The sequence below is a fragment of the Podarcis raffonei genome, chromosome 17 (assembly GCF_027172205.1).
Source record: "Podarcis raffonei isolate rPodRaf1 chromosome 17, rPodRaf1.pri, whole genome shotgun sequence".
Lineage (NCBI taxonomy): Eukaryota > Metazoa > Chordata > Lepidosauria > Squamata > Lacertidae > Podarcis > Podarcis raffonei.
In genome coordinates this window covers 38,708,026-38,728,186 of record NC_070618.1, presented here as the reverse complement: position 1 = coordinate 38,728,186, position 20,161 = coordinate 38,708,026, and the positions used below count along the sequence as shown (strand labels likewise).

Here is a 20,161-nt window from a genome sequence, read left to right as displayed (position 1 = left end):
GACGACCCTCTTGGTTCTGGGGAATTCCTGCCACCCTCTTCTCCTTTCTTGGCACACATTTTGACTAATGGCGCTGCTTCTTCTTTCTTACTTCCTGTGTCCTCTGCAGCCCAAATTACATGAGGGAGGATCTGCATTCATGTCTCTCTTTTGTGTCCGCTATTCCAGCCCTGCAGAGCAAGTGTGTGTGGAAGAGAGAGAGAGTGAGAGAGTGGCCTCTTCACTGAGGTGCCACATGGAGTGTGCTGCCACAGGGTGCCAGAGTGGGGTGTTTCTATTGAGGCAACACAGTGCGCACACGCCACTTGGGCCTTTTATTATCTTCGCTCTGTTTGGGTTTGCTGTGTTGTTTGCATTCCCGTGCAAAGGGGCGGCATGTTCGCACTGCACTGTGTTTGCTGCCGGCATTGTCCCCAAATGCTTGCGCTTGCCATAATGATGAGGACTGTGGGCTGCGTTCCCAGGAGGGAGCTGGTGCCAGACGCTTCCGTTCGGAGAGGCATATACCAAGTTCAGCTAGACAAATGTTATCACAATACAGGCGGTGGAGGGGACACTCTGTGTTAACCACAGCTGGCCTGGCACTGGTTGCCCCTCGCAGTTCAGTCTTGGCCCTGAGGGAGGGTTGCCATGTGGCTCCCATTTCCTGTTTAACCCAGGATGGTGGCTGCTGTCAAGAGGAATTATCTTCCTGATGGTGACTTTTGTTTGGGACACCAGAGGGTATGGATTAGCATTCCCTCCCCATCAGAGGGCAAGGTTGCAACCTGTGGTGTATTCAGCCTCTTTAGGGGAACTTAATGTGCCTGAATGCTCCCTTGAGTTAAATAAAGAAATTGCTGCATGAAGCAAATGAGCATGTAAGTTTAGAAACGTTTTCAGCATAAACCTCTCCCTGATGTTCTAGGGAGAGTTTTTCTCTCTCTCTTTTTAAGCAGAAAGAACAGAAAAATGCATGTGGGTCTACATCCCTGTAGCCTGAAGTGGGTGCAGTCCAGGACTCCAACCCCACAGTTTGCCACATGCACCCACCTCTGGATACAGGTATGATGGCTGGTATCAGGTTTGTACCACGGTCTAGCTAAGTTCCTGATGGAGAATCTCATGTCATATGTAAGTTATGCCAGTCTTTATACTTATGATATGAGATAAACCATAGAAATAAGTGCAGATTCACACATCTGTTCACACCAGCATCTAGAGGGAGAAGCAGCATCTGCTGAGTTTCTGCCTGCTGTATGACTCTCAAAAGGTTGGTGGCATCCTGCACCCACATCTACCTGAAAACTATGGCAACTACCCATCTAGTGAAGGAGTGGGAAGCAGCTTCTTATTTTTATTATTCCATTATTATTATTAAATTAAATACTGTCCTTCATCTGAAGATCACAGGGTGATTCACAACATAAAAATACAAAATGAGAACACAAGATACATAATAAAACGAGAGCAAAAGCAGACCAATAACTCTTCCTCCACAAATACATTTAAAAGGCCATAGGATTTTCAGTCAGCCAAAGGCCTGGTTCTAGAGAAACCTTTTTGCCTGGTGCCTAAAGATGTGTAGTGAAGATGCCAGATGGGCCTCTCAGGGAGAGCCTTCCACAGACGGGAAGCCACCACAGAAAAGATCCATTCTCATGTTGCCACCCTCTGCGCCTCTCATGGAAGAGGCACGTGAAGAAGGGCCTCGGCTGATGATTGCAGGGTCTGGGTTGGTTCATATGGTCTTTGAGGTATTGCGGTCCTGAGCCATTTAAGGCTTTATTGGTCAAAGCCAGCATTTTGAATTGTGCCCAGAAAGCAATGGGCAGCCAATGCAGTTGGGCCAGGATCAGCGTAATATGCTCAAACCATCTTGCCCCAGTGAGCAACCTGGCCACCAAATTCTGCACCAGCCAAAGTTTCTGAACCATCTTCAGCAGTATAACGTGTTGCAGTAAAAAGCCTGGTCTTCACTTGGCTATGAAAAGACCACAAGGATGGTACCTGGCAAATGTCCCTATAAAAGAACAGGAATTTACTTTCCATTCAGGCCGTGTGTACATCAGTATTTACTCCAGCTCCAGTGCGGCCCCCGCTGTTGTTTGAAGCGAAGTACCCCTGACATTAGCCACACTCCATTGTATTCTGCAGCTTTTTGAGGAATACTATTGAATTCACATCCCCTCAAACCAGGTTCCATTCAATTAGAAAATGAAAGGAGTGGTTAGGTTGAGGTGTGCACGCTGGAGACAGCTGTTGTGCATGCGCAGATGACAGCACATGCACAGCTGAGAGCTCCAGTGACTGGAGTTCAGCGTGGGGAAGCAGATCAGGTAATGGGCATGGGGTGAAAATATCCCCACCCCCAACTTGGTGTGTACAGAAGTGTAAGAAATGAGCTTGAAACACAGCAGGGAGTGGGGGTGAGGCGGATAACAACTTGCAATGTTTTAAGTGACTAATTTTTACATAGCCTCAGTTTTGGGTTGCCCTGCTTCAACAGCAGCCTAAAAGGCACAGTAGATTGACATTTACAGGTGAAGCATTTCCTAGCATAGAAATTTTAAGTGGTGAAGTGGGGAGATGAAAAAGGAAGGACAGCACCTGTTCCAGACTCCAACAGGGACAAAGAAGGTCGCAAGGTGCTAAAGGGCTTTGTATGGTTTATTTTCCAAAGCATTCCAGTTTTGTGCTGTTCCATGTTTCAGGTGTAAGAATGCTTTATGCAGGGCAGTAAATTACTGTTTGCATCTCAAACGAGACATTGTCTTATTTTGTAGTGGGTAAAGAAAAAAGCCAACTCTGTTGTATTTGTTTCAGCTTAGAGGGACTTCCCAGTGTGAGATCTTTAACCCAGGGTAAAACTGGGAAATAAGCCCAGAAGCGTTGAAAGCTCCATAGCCTCATAAGAAGTTTTTGTGAACAGAAGCATTTAATGGGAAAGTTCTCCTTTGCTTTGCTCAGCAGGTGATAGCAAGTGGACCAGTCTCTTGTTAGTAGTGAGGGAGTAAAAAGAAGTGATGGGGAGTTCTACTCATTGGCATCTCGTAGCTTAAATTTCAGCCTGTGTGGGATTTTTCGCACAGGGTAGAACTGGGTACATAAAGCCCATTTTATCGCACAGAAACAGTCTTCGTGTTCCTTCCTTCTGTGGGTTCTCCTGACCCTCCAGAGTGGAACTGGGGAAGTGGGGACAGATGGGGAGGAGAGCAGGGAAAGCCCCACTGTCCTAGTGGGAGTCCTTGTGCTACTTCTGCTAAATGAACCACGTTCTTGAATCCGGCCCAAGGAAATCTGTGATTCAGGAGGCAAAAGGTTCATATTGTTTCTGATGACGAGTTCTTACACTTGACACCCACTAAGGCATAACAACAGCAAAAATGGAGTGCTCTTGAAAACAAACCATATTGTTTCCTTCTGCACCTTGCGAGGTTTGCCTCCTTGTGCAGGAAGTCTTGGAGGAACAAAGCATTGCCTTTTCAATTTCTGCTTTAGGCAGTGATTAAAGTCGCAAGAGCCAAAGGTCAGTGAAGAAAGGTGTCAGGCCCCATAATTGTTCAGAGCCTAGCAGGGCCGGATTTAGGTTTGATGAGGCCCTCAGCTACTGAAGGTCATGGGGCCCTTTATATGTCCAGCTGTTCTTTGTCAACAACAAATTGTCGCTGTTTTTTGTGTTGAATATAAGCTATGGTACTTTATGGACCTAATAGGTGTCTAAAGCCATTTTCCACTGTTACTGTATGTAGGTTTTATTTTATTTGTTTTTTTGTTATATTTTGGAAATGTACATCCAGTTTTTCCCCATTAATTTTTTGGGGGGCTCCCAAGAGACTGGGACCCTAAACTATAGCCTGTTTAGCTTATATGTAAATCTGACACTGGAGCCTGGCATGGAGTGGGGAAGATAGAGCCTTTCCTCAGGTGGGGCCCCCTTGGTCTTCTAAGCCACGGCCTCCCCCTGCTGGACCCTTGGCAAAGTGTGGCACTTCTGACGCAACGTTTCTCTGGGGCCGTGTCCGACTTTTGGAGCTAAGACCACACATCAGGAGTTAGAAAGATATGCTTCCAGTGTCTGGGCTGCTGGTCAAGCCCTTTCTCCTGACCCCAATGCTCATGCATCCCTTTGACCAGGAGGGGTGGGCGGGCGTGGGAAGAGGATGCAGCAGTTTCCCTTCTTCTCCGCGTGGGGCAGCCAAGCCCATACCCAGACATCCATTTAACTCAATTCCTCCTGTGATCCTTCTGCTGGCTTCTCTCTTGTATGCGCATGCAAACAGAGGAAGAAGGTGGAGAAAAGGTCTGGGGTGGGCATGGAAGGAGCTCCTTGTTCTGTGCATTTGAAAGTAAACCACTGGTTCTCCAGCTGCTGTCCTGGCAGGCCTACAAGGAATTCCCTTATATTTTTCAAGCATCCCCACTGCAGGATTGGGGCCTGTCGTGCTGTGGCCTCAGGACTGAAGGAGAGACAGTGGCTAAAATGGCAGACCTAGCCAAGGCAATCTGAATTCAGAGCTCATTGGGTGCTCCTTGAGTAGGTCACTGAAGCTTTCCCTGCAAAAACCCGCTCTTTAAACTGAATTGGAGCAAAAGGCAATCCACAGAAAACCCAAATTGCCATTTGTTGTGATTCAGCTTTAAAGAGCGGGTTTTCCTGGGAAAGTGCTTGGACACGGAGTGTTGGACCTGCGCCTGGGCAGGTAAGGGTGGATAAGTCCAGAGTGAAAGGGACCTGCTTTTCCATTTTCTCCCAACACCAGGTTTGCCAAAATAAAGGAAAGAAAAGTACTTCATCACTTAACCATAACTAGCACAGAACTCACTATCATCAGAATTTTAATCTGTTTTAGTATTTTAATTTTGTTTTTGTATGTTTTAAAGTATGGTTGTGAATTTCCAACCATTTTATTGTTTTGTCTTTTTTTGTAGACTATTTGAAGTTTTCTTTACAATCAAACAGTGTATAAATTTTATTAAATAAATAAATGAAATGAAAACAGCCTGTAAGGTTTGGTGGCTTCCCCCTGATCCCTCCCCCAAGGATCACACGATCTCACGCAGGATACGTCTTAGCCAAAGAGCTTAGCCATGATGGCTTAAAGTGGCAGCTGCATGAACAGAGGCGAAAAGAGCTGGGAGGAGCCGCAAGGGAAGCTCCATGCATTTATTGCTCTGCTTCTGAGCACTAAGAGACACCTGGCTGGTTGCTTTTGGAGTAGAGGGGCCTCTGGCCTGATCCAGCGCAGGTGCTCTGATGCTCAGCATTGCTGTTCCCCATTCCTTCACCTCCTCTAACCCCACCCTCACCCCTTCCCTTTCAGCCCTTGCCTCGCAGGGAGTGGAACGCCCCAGTGCTGAAATACCTTGTGCAGTGGCGACCAAGGAACCACGAGCAATGGAACACGGTGGAGGTGGAGCGCCCCCCTGTGGTGGTGACGGACACCCCTGTCTTCTCGCCCTACGAGATTAAAGTGCAGGCGCAGAATGGCTTTGGCAAAGGACCTGAACCGCACACCACTCTTGGCTACTCTGGGGAGGGAGGTGAGTAGAGAGTGGGGGAGCTGCTATTGTGGAAGGGGGAGATGTCGTGACAAGAGTGTCCGTTTGGATTTTTACCCATCGAGGCCACCTCAGGTTAAAGCCAGCAGAACACCTTTTTAAAAAGGCATATTTCATCATGGGTGTCTTAATAGGATCAGAAAAAGTGTGGCTCTGCTGTTGCTAGGTTTTGGGTGAGAAGCTCACTTCCATTCAGATTTTATGGAAACCTACCTAATTCAGGGTTGTGGCCAACCAAGCTCTACTCCGAGCAGACATATTGAAATCAACACGATTGTGGGTGAGATCCTGCCCATTTTGGGTCTTGTGTAAAATTGGCACGAACGGCAGTGTTACTTCTTCGGCCGTGGCAGACATGGCAAGGCACACAGTGATGGCACAGCGGGACACGTGGGCAGCGGTGGCAGCAACAGATATCATGGTAGCAGCAGCGTACTTTCCGAAACAATATGCAATATGCAAATTGAAAGGCAGCTGTCATTTGCATTCTTCATGTCTCTGTATTTTGTGAAACAGTTCTCCAAGGAGGAAGTGTGCATAAAACATCATATATTAGTGAAAATGACATGCGTTGTATTAAGCATAATCACTTGCAAACCTTTGTATATTAGACAAAATTGCATAGCGAGATATATGTATTAGGAGAAATTTTCACTAAAATGCTGGCACATTTTTGAGGACTTAAAAAAAAAAGCGCCTCCCCACTTGTCATATTGCTTTCCAGAACAATTAGGTCCACACCCAAGTATCAGGCCTGGCCCTGCCATTAGATCAGGGGTGGGGTGGCTAACCTTTTGGGGGGCCAAGAACTGAATTGACCTATGGTCAATTCTCCAATGTAAATGTAAAGGTGGGCACGGTAAAAAAAATGGGGGGGGGGAGGAAAAGGATGCATGGGTTGGATGAGGGACAAAAACCCCTTTTGACATCAAAAATTCATAACAGGGCACCTTTGAGAACAGTCAGTAATTTTATAAAAAATTAAATTATTATTTTTAATTACAAATTTGAGGGACCTTGGGGTCACAAGAAAAATTGTGTGTGTGTGTGTGTGTGTGTGTGTGTGTGTGTGTGTGTGTGTGTAGGCATGGGTTTGAGAGATTTATCTTTTCTCCCACTTCTTTCCCTGGGAAAACCTGCTGTTTACTGCTGAATCGGGACAAACATCAATTGGGTTCTCTGCAGATTGTTACGATTCAGTTGAGTTCTCTGCTGTTTGTTACGATTCAGTGGTAAACAGTGGGTTTCCCCAGGGAAAGCGGGGGGAGAAACACCCCCCCTTGCACCCTTGACTAGAAGTCATGGGACAAACAGAAGTGTGGATGAGCCCTTAATGTGATTTTTTGGGTGCCTTCTGGGACCTTTGGGCCACAGGTGAGCCACTGCTGCAGTTGGTGAGGTGTCTGCCCAAGGCAGTCTCCTCAGCCTAGTCGACACCCCTCAGGTGCAGCCGAGGGCCCTGTCCCTGTGCCAGCCTTGATGTAAGAGCCACCTGCCAGTCCAGCCAGTTTGGTCTCAGGTAGAGAAACGTTTTGGGCCTGCTCAAGCTCCCAGGCCCTCTCTTCTTCTTGCCTGGCCACATCTGAATGGGATCAATTGCTCTCCCCACAGTACCCGAAGCTGTCCCTGAGAATATGGGAATTATGGTGATCAACAGCACAACCATCAAGATTTCCTGGACCCTGCTTCACAGACAGAAAATTTTCGGCCACCTCCGGGGATTTAAGGTAGGGCAAAACCTCACCTCAGTAGCAGGGAGGGGGCAACATCTGCAAAGGTCTGTTCATTTTTACTTGTGTGTTTTCAGAACTTATAACCCACTCTTCAAATAAATTTCCCCGGACCCATTACAATGCTGCTCTGACACCAGTAAAACAAAAATAATAGTATAGCACAATCCTGGGCATATCTACTGTAAAAGAAGTCCCAGTGAGATCAATAAGACCTGATCCCTGATCAGGTGGTATAGGATTGCAGCCTAAATTATTCAAAATAGTAAGCCGTTGCAGACTAAATCAGAGCAAAATAAGAGAAATTTATGGAAGCAAATTGTGGTGCAGAATTTGGAATACAGTACTTTGCTGAAGAATAATAATTTTTTAAAACTATGTACCATTAAAAGGGCAAAATCACTCTTTACATGATCAAAGGTACATCCCATCAGGTTTTTTAAAAACCTTCTTCTTGGAGCAGGGAGGCAGTCTGCACATGGCAAGAGGCACTTTGCACAAAGGGTGCCAGAACCAAACAACTGCCATGTGTGGCTAACAGAACTGGGGGTAAAATCTCTGTTCCTCTCTCTCCCCCTTCCCCAGATTTATTATTCAAACTTTGGGACCATGGCAGAGCACAGCCACCGTCAGGTCTACCTTCACCCCCACCCACATGGGGACCTGGAGATTGAAGGGGATGTGTCTCAAGTCACCCTGGGGGGCTTCAGGCCCTGGAGCCGGTACCGACTTCAGATGAGTGTGCTGAATGGGCAGGCCGAGGGACCCCGCAATGAGGCCCTGGAGTTCAACACCCCGGAGGGAGGTAAGTGCCCTAAGCCCATCACCCTCAAACCGTCCACGTTTTATCTTCCCCTCAACGCATATGGCTAACCTGCTGCTAACTTTATGCTCCTCTTACCTCTAGGGGCTGAGCCCTCCCACCGCATTCTCTGTCCTTGTTTTATTAGATGCAAGTAGCAAAGCATACAGAAATTATAACAGTAATAACAACAACAAAAATTCCAGCAAACCTCATCGTAACACGTCGGGTAACCTCATTTTATCCTACAACAGAGCCTGAGGTGGGATATGAACCTGGGCTTCCCACATCCAGGGGTAGCAATCTGGTCTCTTGGTGCGCTTGGAGCCTGGCCTGATCACTTTCAGCTTTTTAGCCCCAAGAAACTTCTGGAATGGGAGTGTTTCTTTTCACCACATGTGGCCCACTTCTTCCCAAATGCTTCCTCGCACTATCTCCACTCTCCTTTTCTCTCTCTGCCTCCACACACAGTGCCCAGTCCCCCAGCATCCTTCCACTTGGACTGCATCTCGGATACGGCACTGAAACTGGAGTGGACGCCCCCCAAATTCCCCAATGGGAAATTGCTGAGATACAAGTTGGCCTTCCAGCAAGGTGAGTCCGTGGAAGGGTTTTTCTGGTCGCTTGCAGTGAGGTTGGTCTGTGGAATACTAGGGGGCTTGAGAGGCATTTGGGTGGGCATTTGTCCAGAAAAACAGCCCCAAAATATTCTCAGTAAAAATAAAGCATACTGTACTTTGGATGTGGGGGTATAGATGGTGTTTCTAAGCATACTGCTGCTACTGTTACTTGTAATATACTGCCAGTAGTGACAACTAATAGTGACAACCCTAATTGTTAATGCTCCAACCCTCTCTGCCTTCTTGCGCCTAGCCAACCAGACAGCCAACCAGACGGCGCTGGAATCCACCTCCTACAGCATCAGTGCTGAACACAATGACTTTAACCTCACTGACCTTGCCCCCCATACTCCCTACAAGTTGTACTTATGGGCAGAAACCAGTGTGGGGCCAGGGGAGCCATTTGTTCTGGAAGAGCATGCAATGCGCGAGTCAGGTAAGTGAAGCCTTATGGATACGCCCTCCAGGGGGAACTTGTGGCCCTCCAGATCTTGTTGAACAACTCCTGTCATCCCGGATCACTGGCTATGTTTTCTGGTGCTGATGGGAGTTGGAGTTCAAGAGCATCCAGAGGGCCACACAGGCTCCTCCATCCCTGTCAAACCCAGGGAGAGAAAGAGAAGAGGTTTCCTGTGGAGGTTGCACAAACTCCCTGCTTAGGACGAGGAGCACAAAACTGGAGCAAGGCCACCCCCACCCCCCTGCCATAGCCTGGCCCTTGGGCACTGCTCCCACGGCCACCCATAGTTTGCCGTTTTCGTTTTTTGTAAGTTAAAGTAGGTGCCTTTGAAAAGAATAAGAACAGGTCGTGAGGAGGACTTTTGAATAATCCTTGATGTATTTGTTTGCTGGATTGGTGAGAGTGTGTGTGTGCTCCTTTTTAAAAAAAACGATACTCTTGAAATTCAAATAGAAATTGTATTCACACTCAGAGATTATAGGATACAGCTGTATGTTCTGAGTCAGAGATGGGGAACCTTTGGCCCTTCAGGTTTTGCTAAATATACTCAAGGTTTCTTACTGACCTTCTTTTATGTTGTTGGTAATAAGGTTCAAAGTCCCTGGCACAGCTTTTAGACAAAGGTTCCCAGACAAAGGCTTTTGTGGGGGACTCAGGTGTCCCCAGTAGGCATACCTGATGTCCATACGCCACATGCAAAGAGAGTGATTCCTGTGTTGATCCCAACATGTAGATCAGGGGCTTGCAGGATCAAAGGCCAATAGATAATTATGGCTTGTTTCAGAAGTGACATCAAGTGATAAAGCACTATGTGAACAAGTCCTGCATGCTCTCTCATCCCTTCATGTGCCCTGTATCAGTTAGTTTCTCCCTCTTCAGCAACAGAGTGCTTTGCCATTTCATCCTAACCAACATGCTTTGGTTTGCACATGATAAAGCATGATTTGAAGCTGATTTGCAATTTCGATTTAGAAGGGGAAGTGCAAGCCATAGTTTCCTGTTTCTGACATAGTGGTAAACTATGGTTTGCCCCCATGAAAGAAGTAACTAAATATAGGGGCCGCATGGGGGTAAACATGCAAGCCTGAGCTTCGTTCATGTGTGAATAAGCTGAGTACTTGAGGCAGAAGATCCAAGGTGTAACATTGCTTTCTCACTGATGAATATAGGAAATATTCTTCCATTGCTTCAGCATTCCAATGGAGAATTTTCTAGCAGGTTGCACTTTGCTAGTCAGAATGATACGTTTCATGGCATCCATGATCCATTGCCTGGAGGTAATGCATTGCTTTGCAACAAGGCTGCCTCTGTGATCAACAACAAGTCTTAAGACTTGAGTCCACCCTGGGTCTTGAACTGGTGTCCTGAGGGATGTCAGACAAAGACTCATTCTGCATGCTCCCACCAAACTGCAGGAACCCTCCATGCCAACCAAGAAGCCTTCTTGCACCAATAGAACATAATTGGTCAGGTGATATTCAAAACCAAGCTTTCTTTCTTGATTTATTGTCTGAGGAACTAGGAGATCTTCTCCTGTTGTGTGAAGATTGCCTCTGCCTTTCTCCACAATTGGCAGACTTTTCTTTGACAGACAATTCATGTAAATGAGGTGGTGACAAAGCTTCCAAGTTAAACTATTGTTTGTACTATTAGTCTAGAGGAAGTCAGAGAATGAGGCCAGCTCAGTAATTCTATAATGGTCAGTTCATTCTAAAAAGGGGGTATTGTGCTATCTGGTGCTGTTCTTGTGTGGTATGTGTGTGTGTGTGTAATGCATCAGCACAGCAATGTGCATTTTGGACTCACCTTGGTGGTTCAGTTATGGGGGTTGCCATGACAAGTTCCTGCAGTTCAGAATTTACCAGTGGCCCAGTAGCAGTGGTCAGTAAGAGAGGGGAGACAGGGAGCAAGGCAGAAGACTGGGCAAAATTCATAGAATCATAGAATAGAGTTGGAAGAGACCACAAGGGCCATCGAGTCCAACCCCCTGCCAAGCAGGAAACACCATCAGAGCACTCCTGACATATGGTTGTCAAGCCTCTGCTTAAAGACCTCCAAAGAAGGAGACTCCACCACACTCCTTGGCAGCAAATTCCACTGTCGAACAGCTCTTACTGTCAGGAAGTTCTTCCTAATGTTTAGGTGGAATCTTCTTTCTTGTAGTTTGGATCCATTGCTCCGTGTCCGCTTCTCTGGAGCAGCAGAAAACAACCTTTCTCCCTCCTCTATGTGACATCCTTTTATATATTTGAACATGGCTATCATATCACCCCTTAGCCTCCTCTTCTCCAGGCTAAACATGCCCAGCTCCCTTAGCTGTTCCTCATAAGGCATCGTTTCCAGGCCTTTGACCATTTTGGTTGCCCTCCTCTGGACACGTTCCAGTTTGTCAGTGTCCTTCTTGAACTGTGGTGCCTAGAACTGGACACAGTACTCCAGGTGAGGTCTGACCAGAGCAGAATACAGTGGCACTATTACTTCCCTTGATCTAGATGCTATACTCCAATTGATGCAGCCCAGAATTGCATTGGCTTTTTTAGCTGCCACGTCACACTGTTGGCTCATGTCAAGTTTGCGGTCAACCAAGACTCCTAGATCCTTTTCACATGTACTGCTCTCAAGCCAGGTGTCACCCATCTTGTATTTGTGCCTCTCGTTTTTTTTTGCCCAAGTGCAACACTTTACATTTCTCCCTGTTAAAATTCATCTTGTTTGTTTTGGCCCAGTTCTCCAATCTGTCAAGGTCATTTTGAAGTGTGATCCTGTCCTCTGGGGTGTTAGCCACCCCTCCCAGTTTGATGTCATCTGCAAATTTGATCAGGATGCCCTTGAGTCCATCATCCAAGTCGTTGATAAAGATGTTGAATAAGACCGGGCCCAAGACAGAACCCTGTGGCACCCCACTAGTCACTCTTCTCCAGGATGAAGAGGAACCATTGATGAGCACCCTTTGGGTTCGGTCAGTCAGCCAGTTACAAATCCACTGAGTGGTAGCATAGTCAAGACCGCATTTTACCAGCTTCTTTACAAGAATATCATGGGGCACCTTGTGAAATGCCTTGCTGAAATCAAGGTAGGCTACATCCACTGCATTCCCTTCATCTACCAGGCTTGTAATTCTGTCAAAAAACGAGATCAGGTTAGTCTGACATGACTTATTTTTCAGAAATCCATGCTGACTATTGGTGATCACAGCATTCCTTTCTAGGTGCTCACAGACTGTTTGCTTAATGATCTGCTCCAGAATCTTCCCTGGGATTGATGTCAGACTGACTGGGCGGTAATTATTTGGGTCCTCTCTTTCCCCCTTTTTGAAAATAGGGACAACATTTGCCCTCCTCCAGTCTGCCGGGACTTTGCCTGTTCTCCAGGAATTCTCAAAGATGACTGCCAGTGGTTCTGAGATCACATCTGCCAGTTCTTTTAATACTCTTGGATGCAGTTCATCTGGCCCTGGAGACTTGAATACATCTAAACTAGCCAAGTATTCTTGTACTATCTCCTTAGTTATTCTGGGCTGTGTTTCCTCTGCTGAATCATTTGCTCCAAATTCTTCAGGTCGGGCATTGTTTTCTTTATCGGAGAAGACTGAGGCAAAGAAGGCATTGAGGAGTTCAGCCCTTTCTGTGTCCCCTGTTTGCATTTCACCATCTTCTCCTCTGAGTGACCCCACTGTTTCTTTGTTCTTCCTTTTGCTACGAACATACCCATAAAAGGCTTTTTTGTTGCTTTTAACCTCTCCAATTAATCCAATTGTTTGGATCCAGAGATCTGTGGATTCCAAGGGAAGAGCAATGGTTCCAAGATGTTAGGAATGGGCAGGCATCTGAGGGGTGGGCAGAAGAGCCATGGGGTAGGAGGATGATCCAGGGGAAGGAGCCAGTGACTTATGGGGTTCTGTGCCACTCGTGAGGCAGGATCTGTCAGGGACTGGCAGAGGAGGAATGGTGGAGACCACCTTCCCAGCCTGACCCTTCCAGGGAGGAGGGAGAGGAAGACAGCTTAGATTTACAACAGGGGTTTGAGGGAGGTCGCAGCTCAGAGGCAGATGAGGGAAAAGTTGGGAAATAATGGGAGAGGAGGAGGAGGAAGCAGCAGCAGCAGCAGCAAGGGGGCCACAGCTGACAGACAGAGTGTCTTTAGAAAGCATTCCAGACCCCACCTCCCAGAACCCGGCGAACCTTGAAAGTAGGAGAGCAAAGGGCTCAAAAGCAGAGGGCATGGAGCAGCACCCGTAGAAGTGATGAATGGGAAGGTGGAAGGGATGAGGATGGAGATTCACTAGGGACAACACCATTATCCAGAGGCTGGGTTCTATAGCCTCTCTCTGTAAGTACTGAATAAAAAGAGGCTGGTAAGAAACATTCCCTTGTCTTTGCATGTTTCTGGCCACTGGCTGGGAGTCGCTGACAGCTGCCTGACAGGAGCTGGGGGTGGAGGAAGAGGAAGAGGGAAGAGTCTGGGAGAAGGAGGCAGGGGCAGAATTGTAGCAAGGCGCAGAGGCAGAAGAGACAGTCCCAGAGAGAGTCAGGCCCATTAGAATCTCCATCCTCTCCCACCCTGTCTCCAAGTGTGGAGGACAAGGAGGGGCTTAAAGCAACAGGAGCAGCTGGAGCCGCCACCAGTATAGGTTGCCATTTGCTTGTACACACTATATCAGATGAGGGGGTTTAGGTGAACTGAATGGGGTGTGGTTGCATTGTTGCTGCAAATTAGAGTATAAGTCTGAAGAAGTAGTTTCCTAGCTAGCTAAGTAGCAGGAGTAGTGTGTATATTTGTTGCACCTTAGAAACTGATGCGATCGAGTGCTTTGCCAATAAAGAACTAAATTTCTGAGTGCTTGGAACACGAGAGCAAGCAGTGGTGGCTCATGCAGCAAGATCTCTGCTGGGTGACAAGCTTTCTACCACGGAGTGGGATTGCCTAAGGGGAGAGGGCCCTTACTAAACGGTGCTTTTGGAGGTGCAGGAAGAAGTGCTACTTTCATTTCATGTGGCTGCATTGTAACATGGGTTCTGGGTGGTGGTTTAGAGAGCCAGCAATGCCAATAGAGGCTGCTGGTGCCATCACTTGTGCCGCAACCTGCTCACAACCAAGTGAGTGCTTGCTGCAAAAGCAACAGTCCGCCACATTCTCCACATCTGATTCACAACCTGCTCCAGTAAGGGTGGCAGGTCCCCTTTCTCCATCCAGCAATGCTCTGCCATATGAGCTTAAAAGGCTCCACCTTAGTTCTTGGAGGACCCCCAGTTTCAGACTTCCACAGCCAGAAGTATCTATCACTCTTGGAAGCAGAAAGAAAGGAAAGCAACACTTTATCTCGATTACCTTCCCCACTCCCTTCAGAATCAATGATTCTCAGAAAACAAAAATCTATGCCATGTTCCAGATTTATCTGTGGTTTTTTTCATGCAGAATTTCAGGATGATGGGCAGAGAAGATCAATCCATGCATGGGATCATAGGGTATCACTTCCAGATGCTTTTTCTGCCTTGATTGTGTTGTTTTTCTCTATGGAGGGCTCTGTAGCAAGGCCGGGGGAGGGGACCTGTGGCCCTACAGTTGCCCTTGGGCTTCAACTCCCACTGGTCCCCAGCCACTAAGGCTAATCATCTGGGATGTTGGGAGCTGCCATCCAACAATGTCTAGAGAGCCATAGATTCCTCGTCCCTGCTCCATGGAGTTAATCAGGCATTACTTTCTGTTGTCTTCTTAAGGAAGGCATTGAAATGTTAATAAATTCCTCTGCAACCTTGTTTTTCTTTCTGCCTCCATGCCCAGTGAACCTGAGCTTTATGAATATCAGTTTGGGTGAAACAGGGAAGAACTACACCACTATCGTCTGGACCCCACGTCCCAACCAGCGAGATGTGGAAATCAAAGTCCATCTTATGAGCAAGACTGGTAAGAGCAAGCAAGGGTGGGCTGTGGCCCTTTGGGTGGTGGGTGGGAGGGGAAACCACAGCAACTTTCCCTTCTCTCATGGTCTTCGTGCCACCAGAGAAACTGAGATGCTACTTACTGTAATTTTACAGGTGTGGTAATTGAGAAGGAAGGATAGAGGCTTTCTCATAGCCACCAGATAACTCCATCGGTCAACCAATTCCATAAATATCCTGCACATTTAGCAGCGTGCACTGGTTTTAATCTCCCCTGCCAACAGAAAATGGACTGTGTTGCTAGAACCTAGAAAAAGTGGCATGCATGGACACTTGGAAAATGTGGATTCTCTTTGCTACTGAAACAAAAAGAGCATAGGGCAGGGCTGGAGAACCTTGGTGACCTTCCATATGTTTTTGGACTCCCATGAGCTCCAGGCAGCTTGGCCAGTGGGTTAGGGACAAAGGGTGTTTGTAGACAACAACATCTGGAGGACCACAGGTACAGCACAGATCTTCCCATCTCATCATTCTTTATGATTAGAATTCAGTGTTCAACCTCTAAAAGGTGAATAGTTTAGTGAATAGATTTTGGACATACTATTCATCCTTCTTCATCAAGTTAGGCAAATGGCATATATGTTAGACATTTATACACTGAAGTGAAATATTCGTATTACTGAGTATTGATAAACAGCAATATTTGCAAAGGAGGATTTTGAAGAGAAATCTGCTTGGGTGAGTGGGAGCTAATTAATTGCTGCTCTGACACACAATGCCATTTCTGCAGGCAGGGATGGGATGGAGCAGAAGACTATCCTCCATTCCTCTTCTGCTAGTGTGATGATGGATATTTCCCAATAATTTTGCTCTTGGCATGAACAAATTCTTCTCACAAAAATCCTCCAAAGCCAGCAGCAGATGTCATGAGCCCATCTGAGCATCTGAGAACAGAACAATATTGATGGCATTTAGTAACAATACTGACAGTTTCTTAGTCAACAACTTGGAGAGTGGAGGTTGGTTCTTAAATTCTGAAATAACATAGTTACATACACTTTTTAAGGAGAGGAAATGCAGTATACAAATCAGCCTGTGCTCTTAGTGTCTGCTGGGCAGCATCAGCAGGCCAGTTTCTAGCTCAGGCATAGGCAAACTCAGCCCTCCAGATGTTTTTGCGACTACAACTCCCATCATCCCTGACCACTGGTCCTGTCAGCTAGGGATGATGGGAGTTGTAGTCCCAAAACATCTGGAGGGCCGAGTTTGGCCATGCCTGCGTAAATAAATCCTGCGTCCAGTCAGGCTTCCCTGCGTGGCTCTGCTTGGGAGCTGACCTGGCAGGAGAGCAGAGTAGCAGCGGTCCTGCCTCCGTGTGAGATGAGGGATAAATCAAGTCCAGAGACAGTTCGGTTCTTATCTCTAGAAGTGTTTATTTACAAAGCAATAAAACCATCAGAAACTTCCGACATCTCTCCGTGCTTTTTCCAAAAGCACACACGCAGCCTCTGAGGCTTGAGCTGTGTCTCAGTCAGAAGCGAAAGCAAGTCTGAATGCAGACACACACTGTGACGCACTTCTCTGCGTCAAGCTCCTCCCAGATACAGGACACCACGGAGTTTTAACCCTGTCAGTTCCAAACTCCACAGGTTGGTCCTTAAATTCTGAAATAACATAGTTACATACACTTTTTAAGGAGAGGAAATGCAGTATACAAATCAGCCTGTGCTCTTAGTGTCTGCTGGGCAGCATCAGCAGGCCAGTTTCTAGCTCAGGCATAGGCAAACTCAGCCCTCCAGATGTTTTTGGGACTACAACTCCCATCATCCCTGACCACTGGTCCTGTCAGCTAGGGATGATGGGAGTTGTAGTCCCAAAACATCTGGAGGGCCGAGTTTGGCCATGCCTGTTCTAGCTAGAGATGGGGGAGAAGTACAATTAAGTTTGCATTTAAAGGAAAGTCTACTGAATTCACACTGTCCAAAAAACACTGCACAAGCCAAAACACAACCATCCTTTGAAATTCACATTCACTGAAAATTGCAAGGAAGTACTCCAGCCAAGTAATGTGTAAAGGCGCAGGGATCCCTGACCATTAGGTCCAGTCGTGACTGACTCTGGGGTTGCGATGCTCATATTGCTTTACTGGCCAAGGGAGCCGGCGTACAGCTTCCGGGTCATGTGGCCAGCATGACTAAGCCGCTTCTGGCGAACCAGAGCAGCGCACGGAAACGCTGTTTACCTTCCCGCCAGAGCGGTACCTATTTATCTACTTGCACTTTGATGTGCTTTTGAACTGCTAGGTTGGCAGGAAGTAATGTGTATAAGAGGTTTATTATAAGAGGCTTATTATCGAGGTGCATGCAATGCATATATTAGTGAAAATAACACACAAAAATGCATTCCATTAGGGAAAGTGTTAATATTAGGGAAAACATGCTTTGCAAAAAATGTGTATATTCAGCAATATTGCTTATAAAATGTTCACACTAAACCACTGGTGAATCTTACAAGCATTAAAAAAAATAAAACAAACAATTATGTGGAAACATGGAGAACTGAACTTAAGCTTGGGGAAATGAAAGGCTGAAAAGGTCAGGTTTGCTCGCGCTGACTTCTTCTAACCCAGATTCAGGTGAAAGGGTGTGGCTGCCGAGGGGACTGAATGCACAGTCTGGTTTTCCCCTGTCTCTCCCTGTTTTCTAAGCAGATAAAGAATCGTGGCGAACCGTAGGGGATGCCAGCTCCAGCCAGGGTTCCTTCAGCATCCCAGACTTGCAGCCAGGCAAGCAGTATCGGGTCCGGCTTGTGAAAGCGCACCGCACTGGGGAGGATCAGACCATCTGGGAGACAGAGGTTGAAACTAGTGGTGTAGGTAAGTGGTATTTTGGACCAAGGGGTTGCATTGCTAAGGAGAGTGGTTCTTTTACTGGATCAGTGAGCAATGACAAGACCAAAAGGCGAGGAACGATAACAAAGAGATTTATTGCAGCTTGGTTACTACAAAGAAAAAGATGGATTTTTTTAAAAAAAATTAGAAAATCTTTATTAATTTTCATATAGACAAATATACATGAGATACATAACAGACATGACATAACATATAATACAGAAAACAATACAAATGAATAAAAACAATGAAATAAGAAAAGATAGAAAAACAAACATAAACAAATACAATATATTACACTTACATGACAAATTAAAATGTATAACTTCCAATAATTCTCATTATTACTACTTATATTACCTGTATTCTTTGCACAGATTCATATTACTTTGTTTTGTATATAGACATATAATCCACTGTTGTATTTCAAGTAATTCTTGGTAACCAGTATCACTCTATTTCTGCAAGTATCTTATCATTCGTACAGTACATTTTAAAGTATTCTTTAAATACTTTCTATTCCCTAAATACCTTCTGGTTTGACATTCCTCTAATTTTTCCAGTTAATTTTGCTAGTTGCAGGTATTCTATCATAAGGATTTGCCACTCTGTAATCTTTGGTAAGAGTTCATTCTTCCAATTTATTGCCACTATTATTAGAATAGTAGAATAATAGAAAAAGATGGATTAAGGCAGAGTGAGGGATCCTGTGCCCCTTGAGTCACCAGGAACCCTACTTGATGAGTGAAGTGAGAATCTAAGGCTGTCAGAGGGGAAGCGTGAAGGGGCCGACTCTGAATCATGCCGGGTGGGTGCAGAACTCAGAAGATCTCAGAGGGTGGTCCCATCCATTTCCTCCCTAGGGGTGGGAGGAGAAGACCAGCCTTGCCAGCTGTTTTCTGAGAGGCCACTGCAGAGCCAGCATGGTGGGGAGCTACTGAGGAGGAGGCAAATCTGGCCTTCAAGGAGCATTGCTGCAGATATCGCTGCAGCAGTGAGCAATGCGTTCCTTGGAGGCTGGGTCTGCTGCCCTGCAGATTCTGCCCCCCCCCAGGGGGCCACCTTGCCTCATGGGTGGGCCAGCCCTGCTCATTGGAGGTTTTTAAGCAGAGGTTGGGTGGCCATCTGTCAGGGATGCTTCAGTTGTGATTCCTGCATTGCAGGGGGTTTCACGGTCCCTTTCAACTCTACAGTTTTATGTTTCTATGAAGTAGCTGCCTTGGAGGAGAGAGCAACTTTAGCCTGCCTTTTAAAAGGGAAGGGTCTTCCTCCACTGGCTATTTTTTAATGGAGAAAAAACCACATTAGGATCAGACCTGTTACTTTCAAACTGAGGGCTCTTCTCCAGTCTTCATTAAACTGTTCCTGAAAATGATGTTACAGGAGCTTGTGTGTGTGTGTGTGTGTGTGTGTGTGGAGTCAATGCACAGCTAGTGCTTCACAATCTATCAATTATATTTTCAAAGACTTTGATTGTATTGCCCTCTTGCATTTATCTTTTGAGCATTGCCTCCCTCCTGGTTTCTCAGGCTTTTTATTAGGCGTTGTAATGTATTATTTATGGTTGTCACTATTAAATGTGACATCTTTTAAGTGGAGGAAGGGCCTTCTGTGATCTGACAAAAATGTCAGATTCATACTCGTGGAGACTTGGGAAGTGATGCTGAAAGGAGCTGGTTGTGTCTCTAGGCTTGGGAAAAGATGGGGAAGGTGGAGATTTGATTGCTGTCTTGAAATATTTTTAAAGCCACAGCAAAGAAAATGAGAGAGTCATTGTTCCCTCTTGCCATGTAGACAAAGGGACAAGAGGCTGCTGGTTTATATGGCAGGAGAGTGAATTTTAGGAAGACAATCCTACTTCTGAGAGCAATGGCTATATTTAGATTTGTACTGACTTAGATCAGGAGAGCTTTTTGGAGGGGGGAGTAGGAGATATTATAAGAGAAATCTTCATTATTTGTTATTATATTGCTCGCTTTCCGCTGCCTTTTCCCCAAGCTATGGGAATGGGATAGCACAGATGCATTTGTCTGGTGCTTGCTTAAACATCTTGGTATGTGTGTTGGTGAAAACCATTCTGTTCTCTCAAGCTGTTAGCTAATGTGTAAGCACCCTATGTTTGGGGTGTCTGAGTAGACCCATGGATGCAGGAAATGGCTGTAGCTCAATGGTAGACACGCACTTTGCACATGGAGGGTTCCAGTTTCAATTCCTCTTAAGTCCGGAGGGGTCTGGATAA

General features: G+C 46.2%; 1 protein-coding gene across 7 annotated transcripts in view; it reads left to right on the top strand.

The window, feature by feature from the left end:
* The window catches only part of L1CAM (L1 cell adhesion molecule), a 109,221-nt gene that overhangs the window by 69,117 nt on the left and 19,943 nt on the right, over window positions 1-20,161 (top strand). For 6 of the 7 annotated variants that reach the window (XM_053370375.1, XM_053370376.1, XM_053370374.1 and 3 more), the window contains 7 exons: window positions 5,304-5,523; window positions 7,153-7,268; window positions 7,857-8,076; window positions 8,545-8,667; window positions 8,947-9,129; window positions 14,935-15,057; window positions 17,740-17,907. In XM_053370375.1, the coding sequence (XP_053226350.1) occupies window positions 5,304-5,523; window positions 7,153-7,268; window positions 7,857-8,076; window positions 8,545-8,667; window positions 8,947-9,129; window positions 14,935-15,057; window positions 17,740-17,907 (1,153 nt within the window). The remainder of the gene's footprint in view (window positions 1-5,303; window positions 5,524-7,152; window positions 7,269-7,856; window positions 8,077-8,544; window positions 8,668-8,946; window positions 9,130-14,934; window positions 15,058-17,739; window positions 17,908-20,161) is intronic. The other variant, XM_053370372.1, reaches the window with a different exon arrangement.